Below are 25,345 nucleotides of genomic sequence, written 5' to 3' on the forward strand. Positions count from 1 at the left end.
GTGCACAGTGGCCGTCAGGGAGTGCAGAGCCCTGTCCATGTGGGAGGCATGTGGTTTGGGGTGGAAAACAGGTAGGTGGATGCACTGATTAAGGTGGAACTCCAACACTACCTTTAGGAGGAATTTAGGGTGAAGTCATAAGCAAACTTTATCCTTGTGGGAGACGGTGTAAGGGTAGTCCGCCATCATGGCCACCAGTTCACTGACTCATCTAGCTAAGGTAAGACTACCAAGAATATCATCTTCATGGAGAGGTGGAAAAGGGAGCACATTGCCAGCAGCTCACAAGGTGGCTTTGTGAGGGCAGACAGGATGAGACTGGTGGGAAAGTATTAGAATCATAGAAGATTAGGATTGGAAGAGACCTCAGGAGGTCATCTAGTCCAACCCCTGCTCAGAGCAGGACCAACCCCAAATAAATCATCCCACCATGGGCTTTGTCAAGCCAGGCCTTAAAAACCTTTAAGGATGGAGATTCCACCACCTCCCTACGTAACCCATTCCAGTGCTTCACCACCCTCTTAGTGAAACAGGGTTTCCTAATATCCAACCTAGACCTCCCCCACTGCAACTTGAGACCATTGCTCCTTGTTCGGTCATCTGCCACCACTGAGAACAGCCTAGCTCCATCCTCTTTGGGACCCCCCTTCAGGTAGTTGAAGGCTGCAATCAAATCCCCACTCACTCTTCTCTTCTGCAGACTAAACAAGCCCAGGTCCCTCAGCCTCTCCTCGTAAGTCATGTGCCCCAGCCCCTAATCATTTTTGTTGCCCTCCGCTGAACTCTCTCCAATTTTTCCATATCCTTTCTGTAGTGGGGGGCCAAAAACTGGAAGCAATACTCCAGATGTGGCCTCACCAGTGCCTAATACAGGGGAATAATCGCTTTCCTCGATCTGCTGGCATTGCTCCTACTAGTGTAGCCCAATATGCTATTAGCCTTCTTGGCAACAAGGGCACACTGCTGACTCATATCCAGCTTCTCGTCCACTATAATCCCCAGGTCCTTTTCTGCAGAACTACCGCTTAGCCAGTCAGTTCCCAGCCTGCAGCGGTGCATGGGATTCTTCTGTCATAAGTGCAGGACTCTGCACGTCTTTGTTGAACCTCATCAGATTTCTTTTGGCCCAATCCTTCAATTTGTCTAGGTCACTCTGGACCCTATCCCTACCCTCCAGTGTATCTATTTCTCCCCGCAGCTTAGTGTTAACTGCGAACTTGCTGAGGACGCAACCCATCCCATCATCCAGATCATTAATAAAAATGTTGAACAAAACCAGCCCCAGGACCAACACCTGGGGCACTCTGCTTGATACCGGATGCCAACTAGACATCAAGCCATTGAGCACTACCAGTTGAGCCTGACAATCTAGCCAGCTTTCTATCCACCTTATAGTCCATTCATCCAATCCATACCTTTTTAAACTTGCCAGCAAGAATACTGTGGGAGACCGTATCAAAAGCTTTGCTAAAGTCAAGATATATCATGTCCACTGCTTTCCACAGAGCCAGTTATCTCATCACAGAAGGCAATCCGGTTGGTCAGGCATGACTTGCCCTTGGTGAATCCATGTTGACTGTTGCTGATCATCTTCCTCTCCTCCAAGTGCTTCAAAATGGTTTCCTTGAGGACTTGCTCCATGATTTCCAGGGACTGAGGTGACGCTGACCCGTCTGTAGTTCCCCAAGTTCTCCTTCTTCCCTTTTTTAAAGATGGGCACTGTATTTGCCTTTTTCTAATTGTCCAGGACCTCCCCCGATCACCATGAGTTTTCAAAGATAATGGCCAATGCCTCTGCAATCACATCTGCCAACTCCCTCAGCACCCTCAGATGCATTAGATCTGGACCCACAGACCTGTGCAAATCCAGCTTTTCTAAATAGTCCTTAACCTGTTCTTTCACCACTGAGGGCTGCTCAGCTCCTCCCCATACTGTGTTGCCCAGGACAGCAATGTGGGATCTGACCTTGTCTGTGAAAACCAAGGCAAATAGCATTGAGTACTTCAGCTTTTTCCACATCACCTGTCACTAGGTTGCTCCCCCCATTCAGTAAGGGTCCCACACTTTTCCTGACCTTTTTCTTGTTGCTAACATACCTGTAGAAACCCTTCTTGTTATCCTTCACATCCCTTGCTAGCTGCAACTCCAGTTGTGTTTTGGCCTTCCTGACTACACCCCTGCATGCTCGAGCAATATTTTTGTACTCCTCCCTAGTCATCTGTCCATAATAAACCCTTCATGAAACAGACGGTGATAGGATGTGTAAACCCGGAGGTGACATGCATAGGCAGGAGAAAGGCACTGAGAGCTGCTTAGTGAACTTGTACAGAGCTTCGGGCAAGGCCCAATGTTTTGAGATTAAGAAGGCAGTCGAGGACACTAGGTATAGACATAATGCAGTGGATGGTGATGGCAATGAGCCCATGCGATTAAGTGAATCCTTTTAGCTCTGTAGTAGGCCCTGGTGGATGCCCTGCTCTGGAGGAGGATGTATTTCACCAGGCACACCCTGTCTACCCCGAGCCCCATCCAAATACCAGGCCATGAGATGAAGGGGGCTCAGATTGGGGTGTCAGAGTTGGCCCTGATCTTGTACGAGAAGATCCAGTCATGTCTGGAGGTGGAGTGGTGTGCGGGTGGCAAGTCTAAGAAGGTCTGTAAACCAGAACTGGCATGGCCAGAACGGGGCTATAAGTATTATGGTAGCTCAGTCCTGCCAGATCTTGCATGACACATATGGGAGGAAGTGAATGGGGGGAAAGGTGTAATGGAGGTTGCCTGTCCAGGAGAGGAGAAGAGCTTCACCCTGCAAATCCTTCTCATGGTTCCCCTTTCAGTTTTTGCAGGTGGCGAAGAGGTCCCATCATGGGGTGCCCCATTGGTGGAATAGGTATCGGAGTGTGATGTTGTGTAACTCCCACTTGTGGTTGAGGAAGAGAGTCCTGCTGAGCATGTCTGCTAGGGCATTTTGAGTGCTTGGGAGGTACATGCCTTGGAGCTGTACATTGTGTTTGATGCACCAGTTTCAAAGGTGGATGGGCATGGAGCAGAGGGTGGGAGCCCTGGCGCTGCCTTGCTTGTTTATGTACATGACCCCGGCGATGTTGTTGGAGAGCAATAGAACATGGAAGAGAATGAGCTCCGCTGCCAGGAGAAGGTGCTCTGAGTGGCCAGGAGTCCTAGGTGTGCCCATGGACATACCAGAGGATTCAGGTGGTGTTTGCGGGGCTGGCTTGTCCAAGCAGCACGGAGGTGGAGGCAGGACAGGCAATGCATGCACTGGTGAGCACTCTGAACAGGCAGCTTCCAGGGTGGCTGCTGGTACTGTTGGATCGCGTTTGCACCGAGCTTTTCCCTCCACCCAGGGAAGTTTGGGCACTGGTGCAGTCGTCTGCAGGTGCAACATCTCACCCAACCTGGCACAGCTCGGGGAGGAAATGCTGCACTTAGTGGCAGTCCACTGTGGGGGTCTGCTCTTGTGTCCATGAGTGCGCTTCTTGATCTCACATCTGGACTTGTCCTTCACCACTGGTACTGCCAGATCCGGTACACGGGAAGAGGTCGGAGGTAGTGCTCGCTGCTAGTGAGATTGCTGTACCGGCAATTCTGACAGTCTCAGATCAGAATGAGCACATGGTCTCATTGTTTCTTCCATGAGGAATTTACGTAGGTGGAGCTCCAGAGCTTCCTGGGTCTGGGGTGGGAAGGACTTGCAGATGGAGCAATGAGCTGCGATATGAGCCTCATCGAGGCAATAAAGACATCTCTGCTATTCGTCACTCACTGAGAATGAGCACAGGCAGGAGAGACAGTTTTTTAAATCCCAGAATGTGTGGCATAGTCCCCAAGGGGTGTAAACATTCCCCAAATGAGGATGACTATCATTACTAACCTACTACTAATCCTACAACTACTATCCACGCTCTAAACAACTATAAACAACTATATACAAATGGACAGAAGTCAGTTTCTTAGCAAGAACTAAAAGCCCGAAGGAACAGTGGTTCTGACTCAGGCCATGCAGCCATAAGAGGGAACTGGAGAGGCATCAACCCACATGAACTATTATTCCCTCGGCTGTGAGCATGAGGGGACAAACAATGCATCTGTGGGTCAATAGACACTATTAGGAAAACCTTCTAGGCTGAACTTTGTGACTTTGTCCTCACCCATAACTATTTCACATTTGGAGACAATGTATACCGTCAAATCAGGGGCACTGCTATGGGTACCCGCATGGCCCCACAGTATGCCAACATTTTTATGGCTGACTTAGAACTACACTTCCTCAGCTCTCATCCCCTAATGCCCCTACTCTACTTGTGCTACATTGATGACATCTTCATCATCTGGACCCGTGGAAAAGAAGCCCTTGAGGAATTCCACCATGATTTCAACAATTTCCATCCCACCATCAACCTCAGCCTGGACCAGTCCACACAAGAGATCCACTTCCTGGACACTACGGCGCTAAGAAGTGATGGTCACATAAACACCACGCTATACCAGAAACCTACTGACAGCTATTCCTACCTACTTGCCTCCAGCTTTCATCCAGACCACACCACACAATCCATTGTCTACAGCCAAGCTCTACGATACAACCGCATTTGCTCCAACCCCTCAGACAGAGACAATGCTCTCTATCAAGCATTCTCATAACTACAATATCCACCTGCTGAAGTGAAGAAACAGATTGACAGAGCCAGAAGAGTACCCAGAAGTCACCTACGACAGGACAGGCCCAACAAAGAAAATAACAGAACGCCACTAGCCATCACCTTCAGCCCCCAACTAAAACCTCTCCAATGCATCATCAAGGATCTACAACCTATCCTGAAGGATGACCCATCACTCTCACAGATCTTGGGAGACAGGCCAATCCTTGCTTACAGACAGCCCCCCAACCTGAAGCAAATACTCACCAGCAACCACACACCACACAACAGAACCATTAATCCAGGAACCTATCCTTGCAACAAAGCCCGTTGCCAACTGTGTCCACATATTTATTCAAGTGACACCATCATAGGGCCTAATCACATCAGCCACACTATCAGAGGCTCGTTCACCTACACATCTACCAATGTGATATATACCATCATGTGCCAGCAATGCCCCTCTGCCATGTACATTGGTCAAACTCGACAGTCTCTACGTAAAAGGATAAATGGACACAAATCAGATGTCAAGAATTATAACATTCATAAACCAGTTGGAGAACACTTCAATCTCTTTGGTCACTCGATTACAGATCTAAAAGTTGCAATTCTTCAACAAAAAAACTTCAAAAACAGACTCCAACGAGAGACTGCTGAATTGGAATTAATTTGCAAACTGGATACAATTAACTTAGGCTTGAATAAAGACTGGGAGTGGATGGGTCATTACACAAAGTAAAACTATTTCCCCATGTTTATTCCCTCTCCCCACCCCCCCACTGTTCCTCAGACTTCTTGTCAACCGCTGGAAATGGCCCACCTTGATTATCACTACAAAAGGTCCCGTGTCCCCCCCGCCACTCTCCTGCTGGTAATAGCTCACCTTAAGTGATCACTCTCCTTACAGTGTGTATGGTAACACCCATTGTTTCATGTTCTCTATGTATATAAATCTCCCCACTGTATTTACCACTGAATGCATCTGATAAGTGAGCTGTAGCTCACGAAAGCTTATGCTCAAATAAATTTGTTAGTCTCTAAGGTGCCACAAGAACTCCTTTTCTTTTTGCGAATACAGACTAACATGGCTGCTACTCTGAAACCTTCTAGGCTCAGGTGCATGTGCACCCACTTATACAATATATCTAGGGACCATCACTCGAAGAAGTAATTCTTTCACTCTACTCAGCACTGAAAAGGCCTCTACTGGAGTACTGTGTCCAATTCTGGGCACCACTTTGGGAAAGACATGGACAAATTAGAGAAAGTCCAAAGAGAGTAACAAAAATGATAAAAGATCTAAAAAAACTTGAGTCACAAGGAAAGACTGACAAAACTGGGTTTGTGTAGTCTGGAAAAAAGAAGACTGAAGGGCACATGATAACTGTCTTCAAGTATGTAAAAGGTTGTTATAAAGAGGAGCGTGACAAATTGTTCTCTTTAACCGCTGAGGACGGGTCAAGAAGTAATGGGCTTATATTGCAGCAAGGGGGTTAGACGTTAGGAAAAATGTCCTAACTGTATGGGTTGTTAAGCACAAACAAATTACCTGGGGAAGCTGTGGAATCTCTGTCACTGGAGGTCTCCAAAAACAGGTTAGACAAGCCCCTGTCAGGTATGGTCTAGATAATACTTAGTCCTGCCTCAGTGCAGGGGACTGGACTAGATGACCTATCGAGTTCCCTTCCAGTCCCACATTTCTGTGATTCTATGAATGGGGACCCACCAGAATCATTTGGAGATGGGAGGATGATGTGCTTGGACATCTTTTTTCTGGTTGCGTTTATACTAGGGGAAATTTGTAAGCTTTCCGCTCCTTCTAGTGGTAGAAGCTGTAGCATGGACAGTATATGAGGGGGAAGGAGGTATTACACCATGTCAGCCAATCTTATCCTCAGCAGGATTAGACAGCACAGCCGTAAGAGCACCTGAGCCCCCTCTATACGAGAGCTTCCACCATTGCTCCCACTGGTAGGGATGCATGGTGCAGAAACACACTTAGAAATTGTCTCATTGCAGATGCACTTGTCATCTTAGAAGGTAGCCAGCTGAACTCTGCCCATTCTGGAGACCTGGGGCTGGGAACCACAGAGAAAGGAGATGAAGAAATGAATAAGGATTTCAAAAGAGGTGGGATAGAGGCAGTGGTGTATCTGACCTGAGTTAAGAAGCTGGTAATGTGTACATTTACAGACAGAATCTGAGGAAGATGAGGGCTAGCTCATTGTCAGTCTTGATGCCGACCTTATTTATGGACAGTGGTGGAGACGCACAGGAGGTCTGAACTATTTATCTTAACAGAGAAAAGGTTCAGGGGTAACTTAGTCACAGTCTATAAGTATCTACATGGGGGACAGAACTTTGATAATAGAGGGCTCCTTCAGTCTAGCAGACAAAGGTATAACAAGATCCAAGGGCTGGAAGATAAAGTTAGACAAATTCAGACGAGAAATAAGACACAAATTTTTACCAGTGAGAGTACTTAAACATTGGAACATCTTACTGAGGGTTGTGGTGGATTCTCCATCAGTGGACATTTTCAAAAATCAAGATTGGATGTTTTACTAAAAAACATGCTCTAGTTCAAACAGAAATTAATTTGGGGAGTCCCTATGGCCTGTGTTATACAGGAGGATAGACCAGATGATCGCAATGGTTCCTTCTGGCCTTAATCGATGAGATATAGATAAGAGGGAGTGGTACCTGAACATGCTTTTCTTTACCAAGAAATCATAACAACAATCCCCTGTTTAAGGAGCTTCCTAATGTTAACGCGACTTCCTCTGAGATTGCATCTGATCTAAAAGAGCTTTGTGGCCAGTGCAAAGTGGGAAATTATTTTGGCTGGGGCAATGCAAATCAGTAATAAGTTTAGAAGAAGTAGAGTTCTCCACTGTGAAGGTTCTGACAGCAAAAGCACAGGTCCTGCCACATCAGATAATTTACTAAAACACCAGAAGAAATGGCAGATTCCCAAAGAAAGCTGCCACGGTGCCCTCTGTGATAATGCTAAACCTTTTTAGTGATTACAATGTTCATACTTAGGGTTGATTTGCACAGAACCTGCAGCTGTGCATTAATAATGATTTATCAGAGTAACAGTTTATTGACAACATTATGGCTATGAGCCAAAAGCCAGTCTGATATTTCAAGGTCTGATATTTCAGAACCTACTAAGGCTAGAAACAAATGCCTTATGCAAGCAGGAAAGAGGGGACTCCCCTGCAGTGGTTTAACACTCTTGCTTCTACTCTTGATGGTTTTTGAGACACTGGAGCCCATCCTGAGCCTTGGACCAATGTAATTTTGGGGGAAAGTCCAGACTTAAGGAAAGAAAGAAAGATTTTTGTGGCAGCGTATTTTTAAAATGGCATCTATTTGAAAATTGCTCAAGTTCTGAGGTGGATGAATGGCCAGAGTGCAGTTGAGGTAGTGAAAGATAAAGGTGATTTATCACATTAATACGACTTCCATGTAGACATACATGCCATCCAACCTTGACTTTCTGAACGTACTGGTGGACACTACATTTGGATCAGCACGTCAGCTGAGATTTTCAAAGGAGTCTAAAAGTGTTAAGCACGTAAGTTCCGTTGAAATTTAGTGGGAGTTGGGCACCTAATTCCTTTTGCTAAAATCCCAGCTGTAATTAAATGAATAGACTTCAGAAGACGGGGCTGCTCTTTAGGCCACAGAATTTTGAATAACTGAAGTCTTCATAACCAAGAATGCAATGCATGCAAATGTGCAAAAACCTATGCTACTGTAAGCTCAAATGAGAATTTAAACACACTATTCAGGAAATGCAATGAACTTACAGCAATATTAACTCACTCCCAACGCACATGCAGTGCTGTTGGCATTAAGATATACAAATCAATGCAAAAAACCCCCACCAATAATAGCCAGGACAATTTTACTGCACATATGCACAATGTGGCCAAGTTAACTTTGTTCAAACATTTGAATTTCCAGACACAGTATGACTGGTTTTGATTCAAAGGGTAAAAAGAGTGCTGCTGGATTTTCAGATCCTGAGCTGTATTTGTGGTGTGGGTGACTAACAACCATATTTTGAATGTAACTGAGCAGATTTGATGTGGGAGAACCATTGAGCAAGAGTAGATATCACTGTGATGACCAGGCCACTTTTCTGACCATCATTGCATGTTGATCAATGTGCTTGTTATTAACAAAGCTGGTTTGTGGGAAGCCCTTCACAGGTGTTGCAGGGGGAGGGAAGGATAGCAGGAAAGAGGCTGCAAAGAGCTTTTCCTTCCTCTGGCATTCACTTCCATATAGTCCCCACAGAGGAACTGGGCATGTTACTCAGCAACAAGTGTGTGCAACTAATTGAGGAAAACATGCTGTTCCGTCAGTTGTTTGAATAAACTTCTGAGTTAGTGTAATGTGCACCTGATTAGCGACATTTAAAACACAGAACTAAGCAAATAAGTACTTCCCTTCAACCCACAAAGAGCTTCACTGGTGTAACTGATTTGCAGAGATCCATGGGCGACATGATCCATTCATGGGTTCTCCTGGCAAGAAGCCTTCATCCAAAGTTGAATCTTAAGGTATTTCACTGCTGTATTGTCTCTTAACTAACCCAGTTACCACCTGCTACTAGTAAACTGCAAAAAGAAAGTCATTCTGGCTTCCTTGTCTTCCAACTGGAACTAATAATCAGCCTTTTTAAAGTGGATAGCTGAAGCCAGCGTAAAAATTGGTTAAAAACGTTGATCAAGAAACAGGTTTCAGATTATAGAACACTTCTGCTGCTTGGATTTAGTGTGCATTGGTTTGCAGAGCGCTAACTACTTCATTTTATGGAACTAGTGAGGAAAAACATATAGCCCCAATTTGTCCTGCTGTGTGGTGTGAAGGGAAGCAAAACAATGTGAAGAACCATGGGCTGAGAGGGCACTAGGAAGTGTGTTTTCCAGTCCCACACAGCCAAGGTCAGCTTCACCTCACATACTCTGTGCAACCTACAGCACACAAAGAAAATGAGGAATAGGCCCTGGAGCAGCGGAACCGCTGGTGTAAACTGTACGGTCCCCTTTCCTGTGTGGAGTATAGGCCGTGAAGAGAACAAGGATCATAAATATGTCTGACAGCAGTCTTAACTAATCCTGCCAGGTCTGAAATCCCCAGAGGAGTCAAAGTGCAGTCATGGTGGCTGGTGGCAGCATGCCACATCTTCTAGCTGTGCTGCCATTGTTGAAGGAAGCTGAGTGGAGCATGTGGATAAGCAGATAAATAGGTGGGGTATTTAAACAGCAACAGGAAGCTGAGCAGGAGAGAGGGGACTAGAAGCCATGTAGGCTGCTATGGACAGTGGTGTCTCTCTCATTGATCCGGAGAACTAGCCTGATTGGGCCCAGAGACCTTTTGGACTAAGTGTGGGACTCTGAACCAGTCACAGAATCATAGAACCATAGAATATCAGGGTTGGAAGGGACCTCAGGAGGTCATCTAGTCCAACCCCCTGCTCAAAGCAGGACCAATCCCCAGTCTTGAGATAAGGGCCGTCTGAACTGCTGTTATAACTGCTCCTTCTCGGAGACCTTCCTGAAGAGTAAATACTTATTGTGTGAGTTTGGTTTGGCTTCCCCCTTGCTCGGATCCTGTGATGCCATGCTATCCCCCACAGTCTTGTTCTGATGCCTTCCTTTAAGTGCTACTCACCTGAGGGCAGATCGTATTACACTCTTTCTCAAGACATTCTGCAATGTGAAGTCCTAGGACAGCATCTTCCATGTCAGTGCAGGTGCAATCTGTACAGCCTTCTTCCCAGGATTTCCCAATGGGGTAGACAACATTGCGATGCACACAAACCTGTCAGTGCAGTGAATGCATCAATGAATACACGTAAGGGCACACGCCATTCACTCTGAAAGGCTGACTTTCTGTCTGCCCGTCTCTTCTGGGATTTACCAGATCTACCATAACTCTTACAGGATGTATTGGACCCAGTGGAAATGCCTCGAATCTTGAAAAGTTGTGGCTAGTTTATTACAAAAATAAAAGAGTTGCTGAAATCCAATGGGCCAGAGACTGCCTGACTGAATTCAGTGGAGTTAGCCAGGGTTTGACTCAGTATAACTGAAATAAGAGATTGGTCCAATATTCAGAGATAATAAAATAATAAAACCTCGTTCTGATATTGCACTTTTCATCAGTAGATCTCAAAGCACTTTACAAAGGAGGTTATGGTATCATTATCCCCTTTTCACAGATGGGGAAACTGAGGCACAGATCAGTGAAGTGTTGTGCCCAAGGTCACCCAGTAGGACTGTGGCAAAGCTGTGAATAAAACCCAGGTCTCCTGTATCTCAACTAGTGCTCTACCCATTAAGCCATACTATCTCCAGATCTTAATGTAGTATAATAGTCTATACAAAGGAAAAAACAGGGACAAATTCTCCTGTGGTGTAACTCTATTAGAGTCAATGGCATTACTTCAGGGATGAATTTGGCCCCAAATGTCTAAGTGATAATAGCTCATGTGAAGAGCTACAGTGAAATCAGTGACCGGAAGCATCAGGCACGGTCAAAATGCAGCTGCTTTAGTGAGCATTTAGACCTAATGTATTCACAAGTATTTCAATTTAATATGACAAGTAGATTGTCATGCATATTTGAATAGCAACAAAAAGAAAGCTTGTAAAGAGTGAAATTCTGAAATGGAACATCTGTACAGAACATAACCCATGAGCTTTTGCTATTACAGAAGCAAAGTAAAAACTTCAGAATGATCTCTGATATTCATGCTGCCAGAATGACTTCAGAGCTGCTCCATGATTAGCTGTATTTTCATCCTGAAAACCACAGAGTTACTGTAAACAGCTTACTTTTGTTAATGTTGCGAGAAATTATTACAAATTTAACATGCATAGTGATGTGCAACTGTTCACTTCGCTTGTGTACAGTCTTATTACTAAAGCCTTAGTGTACTTGTCTGCCGTTGCTTTGGGAGACTTTGCATTACCATGTAAAAACTGAGCTGATTGCTTTTGAGCAGCCGCACCTTGCAAGAAAGATATTTTCCTCTGTAAGAGTGACAGTTCACTCCCCTCACCTTGTCTGCAATGCAGGTAGTAGTTGTGCAGCCACAGTCATTGGTGACAGACGTAGATAAATATCCAGCTGGGCAGCTCACTGTAGAATTGGTACAGCTGCACGTGCACTCATATTCATCACAACACTGGGTCTTCTTAACAGTCAGCTCTCGATGTGGAGGGCAGGAAGGAACGTGCTCTAGCTTGCATTCCTCTTGCTTGCAAGCTATCAAATAATTAGGTACCACACTGAGCATAGGGCATTTTAGAATGATATAATAGAAACCACAAGTGTAATTTCTCTTACAAACAAGCCTTTTATATGGCAATGAGATCCACTAGGGATTGACTTCAAAAAGTCACACTGGTGTAGAAGCCCCAACTAGCAGATCCTATTGCAAGTTCAGGACCAATGTATTTATTCCTTCAAAAACACCTTCCCTCATTTATTATGTAGTAAAAAGTATTTGTAAAGTTAGTATGCTCTTGATCAGAGCCCCTGCAACTCTTAACATTGCTCTGTTCTATAGTTCATAGTGCATTCTCAGAAAGTTTGCAAGATCGTTACAGGTCCTATTGGATCCAAATCGGTGTTTTCCCGACAGTCAGGCACTTACATTTGTTTGTTTGTTCAACCCCCTTGCTCAAATATTGTTTAATGTTTAAAAGATACCTTACCACAAGTGTAAGTTGGTCTACATTCTCCAGGGTTTGTCAATACAGGCTGCAGACCATCTTCACAAGCAGGTACAGCAGGCAGATCACAGGTAACTAAATCACATACTAAGACAAAAAAATGAGGCAGTGTATCAGTTGGTACTTAGCTATTTAGTCATCAAAAAAGACACCTCATTTTAAGATTTCCATGTACTTCATTGCTTCTCTGCTAACCGAGAATAAACATTAGTGCACAGTTCAGCAGGGTACAATCCAATCTTAGCAATGATTTCAAGAACAATTCCTGCTTGGCTTTAGGTGCATTAAAGTTCTAACATTGTGTTTCACAAGTAAATGTGGATTGTGCAGATTAGATAAACAAAAGCTATTGAAAAAATGAAATAACCATTCTAAAGCCCTTGAGACAAATTGTCCTCCGCCCCCTCCACGTACACACATAGGCACACACACAAAACGAGGAAACTGTAGAAATTCATGAAGTTTTTTGTTCTCATGTGGGTTTTTCCCCACATAGAGGTGAATACGGCCCTCAAGTGCTTTGAAAAATACTATCTTAATCAATACTTGATCTAACTGAAAATACCAATCATACGTTTGAAAAGTAGCTAGTAAACAAAAAAACCAAGACCTGGGCATCCTCATCAACCATAGCTCTCCCCGTTATCTGCAACCTACCACACTCATACTTTGGACAACACTGATCAGAATCCTGGCGTAGTCTGGAAACTTCACAGGGACCACAAACTGCAGCTAGAGTGAGTGGGGAAAAAAAACACAATTGTAAACCACACTTAGATAAAAATAAGCAAAGTAGAAATTTTTAAAAATATATATATTTAGATTAAATAACAGTTTACGTTTGGCAGTAGGGCAAGGTTGGGTAGTGCAGTTTATTATCCTGTTCTCAAGACACATGCAGATCTTGCAGGGCTCATTGAAAGGAATCCATGTTTCCATGTGCTGCATAAAAATAACAGGTTGTAAGAGAGAAAGGAAATCTTCTGATCATTGGTATGCAAACTGCTGGAGGGAAAATGAACTAATCTGGAAAATCAGAAGACTACATATGGGACTGTTTTGCTTCTTCTGATAACTGTAAGAATCCAGAGAACTACACAATTTAGAAATTAGGTTATACTGAGATTTAGCAAGAGATGCAAAGAATGCATCAATACAGTGAGAAATGATCATTGTTTTATGCATGCATAATGTTCAGACTTCATGAGCACAACTGCAAGCTACTGTAAATAATACATCGCAATGGTGGTATTATACACACTATGACTGGATGTGCTGGAGTAATAAGAGAAACAATGAGGTGTTGGAAGTATTTAGAATTAGCAGCCTTTTTCCAATTATTAGTATTTAAGCATATCAGAAATAAAGAAACAAAAGCCTATTTTAAGCTGAGAATGTTTCAAAATAGCACGTTAGAATTCCCACTGCATTGGATTCTGGACAGAGGCTAAATTAATACCAAATCAAACACTGTAATTCCTTTGAGATATTCCTTAATGGTAATAAATGCATAGAGAAATTGATAGTGATGTGCGTGATTGTCCCTCAGTGCTGGCTATATTGGAAAGAGGGAAAAGTTGGAAAGTGGACATGTTGGTCCTTGAGTTCATGGACAGGTAAAAAGAACTGTTTACATTTAATATTCAAGTGAGGAGGCAGGTGGTGGAAAGATGTTTCATGGATAATTAAAATACATTTGCATAATCAAATCATGGTTTGAATGAGAGCCTATGGAGTAGCACCATGGAGGAGAGACTCTTGTCCAGAAAAAACCTTTGGGGACTTTCTTGATAAAAGCGTGCTGTGATCCTTACTAATGCAAGAAGAAGGGTGATGTCTAGGCTGACCACCACTTAGCCCTGAAGACGCTGTATGTAAGCATTATATGAGTCAAAAAGGTCTTTTAGACAGCATTAAATGCAAAGGTTAATAGTGGGACTACAACAAGAGAAGCAACACATTGAAGCAAACTGATAGAAAGATCTAGCAGCCTATAAAACAAAGGAAGTGAGGCTAGTAAGTGGTCAGTCTGTGGGGAATCTGTCTCAGTGGAGGAAAGTTCACATAGGTAAGTTGCCAATAAACAGCATTATCCCAGGGATTGTGGAAGCACTGCATGTGTATTGTCCGACCATTTAATAGAACGTGATTAGAGTTGTCTGCAGGTGGACTAAAGAGGATGTCATGTTATTTCTGGTATATTTTCAACACCAGCAAACAGTGAAACACTGAAGCACTTGAACTTTTCAAGACACAATGAAATGATCAGAAATCTGCTTTCACAAATACTTTGTCCTCAGTGCTATGGCAGGCTTTTCCTCAACATATCAGTAAGAACCTCTCTATAACCAAGACCTGGGTTAAAGCAATCTGAGTTGTTAGACACACCTCACATATGGACTTCCTGTAGCTTTGCGCTGCTCTATGGCCGCACCCCTTTGCCATGGTCCCACCCTTCCTTGGAAAAATAGTGACAGAGGCCACTCATATAAGAGCTGTTCGCTGATCTGGTAGGGAAACCTTCCACCGCTCCTCCCTGGACAGGCAGTGGCCTCCCTTGTTCCTGGATTACTACACTCTGCCTTCAGGTGGGCTGGGGTTTCTCCGAGAGGACTGAGGACTCAGCCTCCAATAAACTGATCAGAGGACCCTCTCTGTGTGGTGTCGCTGGAGGACACTGCAGCAGCAGCACCAGGTTGGGGTATCAGTAGCAAGGGCCCTTCAGACACAGAGCCGACTGCTGGGATTGTGTTGGTGGAGCTGCCCAAAGCAGAAGATTTCAGAGTTAACAGCCCGTTGAGATGCACGTGACAGTTTGTACCTTTTAGGGCTACCGTTTCAGGCTCTGTGCAGACACAGGTGGACATCACTGCATCTGTTACATTCAAGGAGTACTTGTGGCACCTTAGAGACTAACAAATTTATTTGAGCATAAGCTTTCGTGAGCTACAGCTCACTTTATGCTTAAATAAATTTGTTAGTCTCTAAGGTGCCACAAGTACTCCTTTTCTTTTTGCGAATACAGACTAACACGGCTGCTTGTGCCTTAATCTGCACCTGTCCTATACATCCCTTACAGAAATACTGTGGTGACAGCACTAGAGTCCTTGAGATGAGTGGGAGCTGTGCACAGTCTAGAACTTAAACAAAAAGGTTTAGGCTTGTAATGGTACACAGTGCAAGAGAACACATTTGTCAGGTGGCTTTCTCTCTTCAGAGACAGAATCAAAATGTATTCTGCTCCATCCACATTAGGTCACCCGTGTTAAGCAACTGGTGTCTACCAGTCCATTAAAGGGTCAGGTAAGTCCAGCATCACTATTTAAAACACAGGATTGAAAATCTGGCCCTAATTTTTCTTTGATCAGAGGCACTGAGCGCCCGGGACTCCTAATGCCGTTAATAGGAGCTGCAGATGCCTAGCACCCCCTCTGAAAAATCTGGCCATTGATTTTGAGCTTGCCTTTTGCCCTCTTGCCTAAATAATTTCAAAACTTCCTGTGGCTATTATGTACATTAAATTAATTCTTTAATATAAATTCTTTATATGTCACTATCAAATCTACAAGAACGGTCATTGCTGGAATGAATGGATCATTACCTATTCTTACAGTAATACTTACACAATACCAGCAGGTGGCACTAATGCATAAACCATATTAATATACAAGAGACGCTCGTTACAAGCAAGGCTTTCGTACCACATTAAGCAGCCTCAGGGTCATATATGACTGTTAATATACGCTAACATCAGTAGAATTTCTGCTGTGGACTGGCAAGCAGTATGAAGATTACATTGACAATGTAGTTGTGTAGTGCCTATTTTAATAAATCAAGTGCATCTTTCATCATTACTGAATCATTCATAACAGCCGAGAGTTTGCTATATAGTTTTATATTTTGTCATTATGACAATTAATGTAAACAGTGCTTAATTGAAACAGAGCAATTGCCCTTCCAGAAGTTTTATGCATAGATGGTCTGGTCTTCCTTTTGTTTTAATCAGTTGTAAATGTCTATAACATGCATTATTGCTGAAATATTAGTCTAATTTTTTTTTACCAGTGCACATCCATTAAAACAAATTCTACTGTTCTGCCTGAAAAATAGGAAATCCATCTAAAACACTCTCTCTCTCTCCAACATGTAAAAGAGTGTGTCTGTTACACTAAGCATGGTCCATAAAATAAGAACCAAGCCAGATCTCAAAATGAATTCAAACCAGAAGCAGACATGCACTGCAAGAAGAAAAGCCTGTCCTCATTACACTCCCATGACAGAGCTGCAGACCTAAGAAGTTTGATTGACTTTTAGATAAGATTCAGATACGGCACGTAAAAGTTTACATGATTATCAGAACTGAACATGGACTCGGAACCTTCTTGAGTCTTGCCCATAACTATAGAGGTATATGCTCCGCTCAGACCCTGCATGGAAAGGAGCAAAACTTCTCCCTTCCTCAGTGGGAACCGGGCATGCACGCACACACAGGAAACAACAACTTGATGGGTCTCTGTGTAAGCCAGGGAGCACTGGGGCGGGGGGAGGGGGAGGGTAGAGCTTGGCATGGCCCTTGGACAATCCACCTCATAGCACGTGACATATTTCTGCACATGCTAACAGTGAAGCATTCACTTCTCTTTCATGGACTAGGCTCCTCTCCCAGGGTGGAGCAGCACTCAGCCACCATGTGGAAGATGGTACCAAAATGGCTCACTATACAGCTAGTGGTGGGAAGGGACCTGAAGAGAGCATACAGGGACAGGCACTCCATATGTCAGACAAAGAACTGCTGGTAGGGGCCATCTGTTATCATGGATTTCCAGTTTCTGTGGTTTTTAGACCATACCAGTAATACCTCCCTTTCAATGCTTGCCAGAGGTCCCGTCCCGCACTTAGCTGAGGGGAGTGGATTTTCAGTGGGACAGAACCCATGGATTTATTAAAGGAAACATTCCTTTTCTGTCCATTTTTGAGTGGAAGGGGACATTACAGCCTGAGATTGGACCAGGCTACTCTTCTCACTCTTGTGCTAACTGCTGAGAAAGTTTCAGGGTTGGTCCACACTGCCAACTTATGTTGGTAAAGTTATGTTGCTCAGGGATGTGGATTTTGACAGCATGGTTATACCGACCTAACCTCTGGTTTAGACAGTGCTACGTTGATGGGAGGGCTTTTCCCATCGATATAGTTACCGCCTCTCGGGGGGATGCAGTACCTACTCCAACAGGAGAAGCTCTTCCATCAGTGTAGTTCCAGCACCAATGCTGTAAGTGTAGACTAACCCTTGGAAACCTTCCCAGTGCCTTGCCATGGAAGTAAGATACACTCACAGCATAAGGAACCTCAGGAGTCTAGTTTTATGTTTAAACTGGTGTTTGCTGGTAAAAGCCTGCTGGAGGGAAATAGATCTCTTAGTAAATAGCAGTTTATGCCATTCCCCGCTCCCCTCAATCTTCCTCCCTGCTTCTTCCACACAAATTTGTCATGCATTTCCTGGTCTCAACAGCCCCAGCTGTGAATTTTATGTTGAGCCTAGCCAATTTCACACTGGGGGAGCTTCATGGGGCAGACAGCCGGCCAGCCATGAGGAAGCAGACTGAAAAAATGTCTGAAGGGAAAAATAGGCAGACTTATCAGATATAGATTCATTTGTCAAAACACACATCCTGACAACTCTGTAGATAAGCAGTAACTAGACAGCTACCTGATGGTGTGTTCCATCTTCGGCGACGCATTGTGTGCAGACTTCCTCGTCAACACAATTACTATTTAAAGTCACCTGTCCGGGTGGACAGAAGCAGCCTTCTGTGGGATAGTCCTTGCAGACACTGATGCTGGTGCTGTTCTCACAGTGCTTTGTGCAGCTTGTTCGACAGTGATCATATATCAAAGAGCCGGGGCATTTTACAGCTGTAAGAAGACGGACGAGAACACTTCAGAAGAGATGTGAAACTCAAAGCAATCATTTCACTTATAGTTTTCTCTAACACTTTTTCAACCTGATTGCCTTTGAGGATATATTGATTATAGCCTCCATGGTGGTAAACATTTTTCAAAATAAATTTGTAAAGCAAACAGAAAACATGACACAGGGTTTGATAAAGGGTTTAGAAAAGTTTAAAAAAACTGGGTGTGTTTAGCCTCAAGAAACAAAGACTGAGGAGATCTGATATCAGTCTTCAAATATGTTAAGGGCTGTTATAAAGAATCAGGATCAACTGTTCTCCACATCCACCAAGGGTAGGCCAAGAAGTGATTGACTCAATCTGCAACGTAGGAGATTTAGGTTAGATATTATGAAAAACTTTCTAACTAGAAGGATAGTTAAATGTTGGAATAGGTTACCAGGTTGTGGAATCGCCATCATTGGAGGTTTTTAAGAACAGGTTGGACAAACTCCTATCAGGGATGGTCTAGGTTTACTTGGTCCTGCCTCAGCACAAGAGGATGGACTAGACAACCTCCTGAGGTCCTTTCCAGCCTTACATTTCTATGATTATAAGGGTTCCATCTGACCCTATAACCGATGTCAAACAATTGATGGCCTAACTTCTGTCCTGACTGATACCCCATGCAGAATCATTGGGCCAGATTCTTAACTGGTGTAAAACGGAATAACTCAATTGACTTCAGTAGAGAGATGCTTATTTACACCAGTTGAGCGTCTGGCCCATTTATTTCCGGGGTATAAGGCAAGGTAGAATTTGGGACCACCATTACATTTATTAAGGTAGCAATGTTTACACAGTGTGATCGGGAGATCTCCAAGAGAGAGACGGGCATTGTAGGAATTTGGTGATTTGGTGTGAGGCAATATTCCCTAGGAACTAAAGAAAGGCCAATGACAGCATCTTTTGGAATTCCAAAACCTAACCCCTAACTGGCATCCTTTGGATTCCAGTCCTACTCATGGAGAGGGTTTCAGAACTACATTCCCTCCTCTCTGAGCCATGAACAAAACTTATACTGAGGGGTTCATGCTGTTGAAGATGCCAACTTTCAAATGAGCCATAAAATTAAGGCTCTGGCCCCTTGTCAACATTAAACATCCTATGGCACTTTTCATAAGAGAGTAGGATGTTCTTAATGTCAGTGGATGCTTCTCCACTGACTGTAGTGGGTTTTGGATCAAGCCTACAAAGACTTCTCTGCCCAAATCGATAGGCATCTATCTTAGGGTTTTATGCTGCTGCCCAGCACATCTGATCACCTTCCATGCACATTCAATAGCAATAGTGAAATCCCTTGCAGACTTCGTATACCATAGCACCTCTCTTTCCTCCCTTCTCCTCTTTGGCTGGCATTTGAGAAGCCAGCTGGGTTCAGGCAGCTCCTCTCTATTCATTCAGCAAACCAAATCCTTGACTCACAGAAGCGCTTCCAAGAAACTCCCACAAACACTTTCCCCCTTAATGTATGATAAATTTGGTGTTTGGGTATGTGTGATGCAGACAGGAGGGGCAAGAGTTTAAAACTATGTCTTCCCCTCTTCCCATTTAAAACAAACAAAAAAATTTGTTTTTTCATAACCAAGGAAAGACACAGCACCACTTGGCAAAAGAAATTAACAAGCTTATATGAAATGCATTTGCTGGAAGTGTCTACAGGCCAAGGTGACAGGGAAGATAGATTAATAGATTCTAAGGCCAGAAGGGATGACTGTAATTCATCTAGTCTGACCTTCTGCATAACACAGGCCACAGAACTTCCTCAAAGTAATTGCTTTTGAACTACAGCGTATCTTTAAAAAAACCCATCCAATCTTGATTTAAAAGTTGCCAGTGATGGAGAATTCACCACAACCCATTGTTCCAATGGTTAATTACTCTCACTGGTAAATATTTATGCCTTATTTCATGTCTAGCTTCAACTTCCAGCCCTTGGATCTTGTTATACCTTTGTCTGCTAGACTGAACAGTCCAATATCAAAATTTGTGAGTTGGCAGAGTGAAGGAAGGGGGATACTCCATGCAAAGCAGGAAAATCACTCCCAACTTTCCTTTACCTCAGTGGAATTATAACCAGGAGATTCTAGGAGCCCATGACTATCACCTCTAACCCATCACAGCCTCAGTTCTGGCTGCTCCCCCAAGATTTTCAGATAATGCAGGCTCTGCTGTGGAACCTTTTGCTATGAGTGTGGCATTAAAAACCAATGACTACCCACACACATTCACCCTCTCAATCCAGCACTCCTCACCAACTGGGTGTTTCAGTATCTACACACCTCTAATGCTGAATAATTGTATGTCCTAAAGAGAGAAATAATCATTTTAAACTCTCTAAATAAAATGAACAGCAGAGGTCAAAAACAAGTAGTTAGGAGACTAGTTCTTCTGCCAGGTTAGCCTTCACCATTCCATGTGAAATCTAATTTGAGTTCCAGTTTCTCTGATGCCGACATAATTATTCCATGCAATCTATTCATTGATATTGTAGTCACAGCTTGCACAGGCTGTGTTAAAAAGGCAGCTTCCTCCTTCCAAGGAGGGAAAAGAATAGTCAGTATAATTTCCTGTAAACCTATGTAATATGTAACAAATTTTGAAGGGTCTTACCAGCAGATTTAAACAGTGACAAATACTGCAGCTGGTCAGTTTTGCTTTGAATTACTGTAGCTATTATTAATAACTATTGTTACTGGGGAATAGTGTGTGTGAGAGAGAGATGAGCTCCTGGGACTATGTTTCTGACCCCAGCAAAATAAGACATTTTAAAGTTCCCAGTAAAAGTTAAAGATGATATTCTATATCAGGTTCTGCTTTTTCCACAGAGATCCTCTGGAACAGAGATAGAATCATAGAATCACAGGACTGGAAAGGACCTTGAGAGGTCACCTTGTCCAATCAATGCACTCAAAACAGGACTAAGTGTTATCTAGACCATCCCTGACAGGTGTTTTTCTAACCTGCTCTTAAAAACCTCCAATGACAGAGATTCCACAGTCTCCCTAGGCAATTTATCCCAGTGCTTAACTACCCTGACAGTTAGGAAGTTTTTCCTAATGTCCAACCTAAATCTCCCTTGCTTCAATTTAAGCCCATTGCTTCTTCATCTTTAATTGTAATCAGTAGGGTTCTCAGGACCTCACCCTTCGTTACCAATCAGGGACCTTAGTTATTATTCAGTGAAAGCCAGTTCAGTGATGGAGCAGAGATGATGGGATCATCTCTATGAATTTGTGAACCTGGGTGTTTTGTGGTCTATGGTAAGTCCACATTCTCTTTAAGAAACAAAAATATTACACTTTGCTTTGCTTATTTTCTGATCTGCCTCTCCAATAGCAGAGAGGCTGCAAATTCTTGCAGCTGTAGTGCAGTAGTAAGTGTGAGTCTGATACGCTTAGTTACAACCAAGGAGATTTTATTTTGGTTAGACTGGGACCACTACTTAGTAATTCACAAAATAGGAAAAAAGGAACAAATAGCCTATCTCCTTCCTCCTCAAGCCCTTTGCACAGTAGGCAGGTGCAATCTTTATCCTTGCACTTCTGTCAAGGGTTTGTCAATGAGAGTGGCACTAGAAAACCCTTAGGGGGGATGGAGAGCAGTGAAGGTGTTGCTCTGACCAGCTCTTTCCATGCCAGCTGGTTGAAGTGGGACAGTGCAGATAAGTAGAGCACCACACCCCACCCTGTGTTCTCCCAGCTTTTATGCATGGCTCAGGCACTGTATCTCCAGCAGCCCCATCTCCTACTCACGCCATGACTAAGCTCCAAACTAACCCTGAATCATGAACTAGAAAGAAGGCTTGTGCCATCTAGGGCAGAAGTATCCAGCAAACAAGAATAAAAATAGGTGTCATATTAAACTTCCTCCAGCATCAATGAAATTGCTTTAATTCCTCCCTGAAACTCGTCTTGGCTTGCTGTAAACCTGAAGCGTAAAAGAGAGCTGTTAAGGAAGGATTTAATGTTAGTCATTTCAAAATGTTACCTAGAGCAAGTTTGATTCTTAAAAATCTTCCAGGAATTTGGAAAGAAAACATGACTTTCCCCCTTGAATGAAGCTCAGTGGACAGTGCTGAAATGACAGCAGGATCTAAGGGAAAACATCTGCCCTGGCAGACCAAATAGAGACACAAGGATCTCAGATGATTTCTGTAGTAAAATAATCCCATACATCTAGATTTGGAAATACTTTCCGTTCCATATGGAAACCAGTGGACTACAGCCAGACAAAGGCAGACAGGGAACTCCTGCCCCTCCTCTAAAGACCTTCCCTGTGAGCATGGCCATAAGAAGGGAGGAGTGGGCCTATCTTCCTTCCCTTTATCTCTTTGTGTATTTGTAGGGCCCTGGTCACTACTGTCTCACAATCAGTAATAGAGTCTGTCCGCACAACACCCCTATGAGGTAAAGGAGTATTATCCTCATTTTAGAGATAGGGAACTCAGATACCGGATAGATTACCTGACCTCCCATGATCACACAGGAGACCAGTGAGCTAGGAACTGAAACCTGGTCTCTTGAATCATAGGCCTTGTCTTTAGTTCAGGTTTATGCCTCATGATCAACCCTGGTTTTTCTCTTGAACACAGTACACATTCAGACATCTCTATCAGTGCCACACAGAGGCAGCCATCACACTCTGAGTTACAGGGCAGACCATGAGGTTGCTTTTAAGGTGTGTTGCTACCACAAGGTTAATGCAGTGCAAATGTGTAGCCACAGGCACGCACAACAAATTAGATATAGTTCTCCAGTCCCTTCCCATAAAGCCCACTGGGAACCCATTCCTGTGTACTATCTTGTCATCTACCTGTGCTCTGACTTCTGACTGAGAGTGTTCTACCTTCATATCCCTGTGCTCAGTATCTGTGGTCCCACCCTGCTTGCAGTGTCTCCAGCTTCACTCATCTCCGGTCTTTGCAACATCAGAATAATGGCCCTCAAAGGAGCCCATCTGTCAGCATGCAGCCACCTGGCCACATGAATCTTGGTGCAGCTTTGGGCCAAAGTGAGGAAAGCCCATTTGACGCTACGAAGAGGAATATGGAACTGTACAATGGTATATCTCAACAGCTAGAGGAAGAAAATGGAATGAAACAACCAGACAGCAGTGCAGAGATGAGATAAAGGGGTTCAAGGTAAGGTTCCAGGAGACCGGGAATAAGACAACCTGTCCGCTTTACAATAAACTGAACTGTGCTCTGAGCAGTCCAGCATCCTATCCACTAGACCATCCCTCTTCCTCGAGTATAGGGAACCAGCTGAGGAGTGGCCAGCCCTCAAAGACTTTAAAGGTGAGGGGCTCAGGCCACATATTTGTCCCTTCCCAAGAAGACAACCAAATATTAGAGATGGGTGGGGGCAGAGAAAGAGCAAACCCCTGGAAATGGCCCCTCTAAGTAAACATGGACTCACCTTTTATAGGTCATTTTTATAGGGAATTGGCTGCATGTGCTATAAACGATCCAGGGCTATTAATGCAGCACTTGTCACCAGCACTTATTTTTTAAAAAGGGTTTCCCCCCAATGTTACAGTGATATTACCAAACAGAAAGGTGAATCACTACTGTGTGCCCTGCAGTTCCCAAGTGCTTGCCAGCTTCTCTTGCTTGCAACTGATTAATTAAATTGCAACAGAAAATCACAATTAGCACTGATGTCATAAAATAAATAGGTTTCAGAGTAGCAGCCGTGTTAGTCTGTATTCGCAAAAAGAAAAGGAGGACCTGTGGCACCTTAGAGACTAACAAATTTATTTATTTCGCTTATGCTCAAATAAATTTGTTAGTCTCTAAGGTGCCACAAGTACTCCTTTTCTTTTTATAAAATAAATAGGTTAACTCTCCAGGACCATCATTTTGTTCTGTGACTGTACAGTGTCTAGCACAATTGGGTGCTGGTCTGTGACTAGGGCTCTGAGGCACCACAGTAATACAAATAATAAATAATAAATAATAATAAATAACATCTATCATAGTGATGCAGCCAAATGAAAACAAGGAAGGGAATGAAGGCAGAAGATGCAGGAGAAGGAACAACAACAACAAATCCCCAACTTTCCTCGAGGGAACACAGGAAAAAAAGCAGAAACAGATGTGGATCTTTATGATGTAGTGATCATTCTTTCTGTTACATGCTGAGATACTGCAATAATGAGCAGGGTATAAATAGAGATTGATAGATAATAGATAAATAGACTATGTTACTATCGTGCACATGATATACCACACAAGGATTCCAAGTGAAGACACTTGATACCTAGTGAGGGCATTTATAATCTGTCCTTTTTTATCCTTGAAAGCAGGGATGATTTTAAAAAAAGGGGGGATTTCAATCCTGCAGGAAACTCTAATATTTTGATATTTGTTTTCATCCTAAATTGGGATGAAATGTAGAAATATCAAAACATTCTAAGGAACAAAAAGTTCAGAAAAAATTTGATTCAGAAATGTGGAAAAGTTTTCAGCTGAAATGAAACATTTTGTTTAAGGTCTAATTGACAGGCGTCTCTGCATGATCCCAAGCCACCACAATGCCTCATGGGAGTTGTAGTTCTAGGCTCCTCATATCCCCATTCACCCCCATGGGGAAGTCTCTCAGGATACACCGTGGTCTCTTTCTGTGGAAGTCCAATGCCACCCCGTGGTGGCTCAGCCACAGAGAGTGATCATGGAGAGTAGGGCCCATAAAATAAAAGAGGTACATGTGGAATCCAGAATTTCAACTACCAGAGGCATTGCGATGACTCAGGTGGACACAGAGATTAATGCCGACCCGAAACAAAATATTTCATTTCAATTTTTCTGACAGAAAATTCTGCCCAAACCACTTTTCCTCTGGAAAATTTCAATTCTGACAAAACCCCATTTTTCAACAGGAATATTTAATTTGATTTTTTTTTCAAATATCCCTACCTGCAAGTTATTTATTACTAGGATATGTGCAAGACAATCTAACAATGGTACTATCT

At 43.4% G+C, this 25,345-nt stretch overlaps 1 protein-coding gene across 7 annotated transcripts in view; it reads right to left on the reverse strand.

The window, feature by feature from the left end:
• Window positions 1-25,345, reverse strand: part of VWF (von Willebrand factor) — a 259,168-nt gene that overhangs the window by 37,721 nt on the left and 196,102 nt on the right. For all 7 annotated transcript variants that reach the window (XM_037913656.2, XM_037913649.2, XM_043529527.1 and 4 more), the window contains 6 exons: window positions 18,130-18,335; window positions 13,262-13,364; window positions 13,080-13,154; window positions 12,405-12,509; window positions 11,747-11,952; window positions 10,354-10,503 (listed from right to left, as the gene is read on the reverse strand). In XM_037913656.2, the coding sequence (XP_037769584.1) occupies window positions 10,354-10,503; window positions 11,747-11,952; window positions 12,405-12,509; window positions 13,080-13,154; window positions 13,262-13,364; window positions 18,130-18,335 (845 nt within the window). The remainder of the gene's footprint in view (window positions 1-10,353; window positions 10,504-11,746; window positions 11,953-12,404; window positions 12,510-13,079; window positions 13,155-13,261; window positions 13,365-18,129; window positions 18,336-25,345) is intronic.

This window comes from Chelonia mydas, chromosome 1 (assembly GCF_015237465.2).
Source record: "Chelonia mydas isolate rCheMyd1 chromosome 1, rCheMyd1.pri.v2, whole genome shotgun sequence".
Taxonomy (NCBI): domain Eukaryota; kingdom Metazoa; phylum Chordata; order Testudines; family Cheloniidae; genus Chelonia; species Chelonia mydas.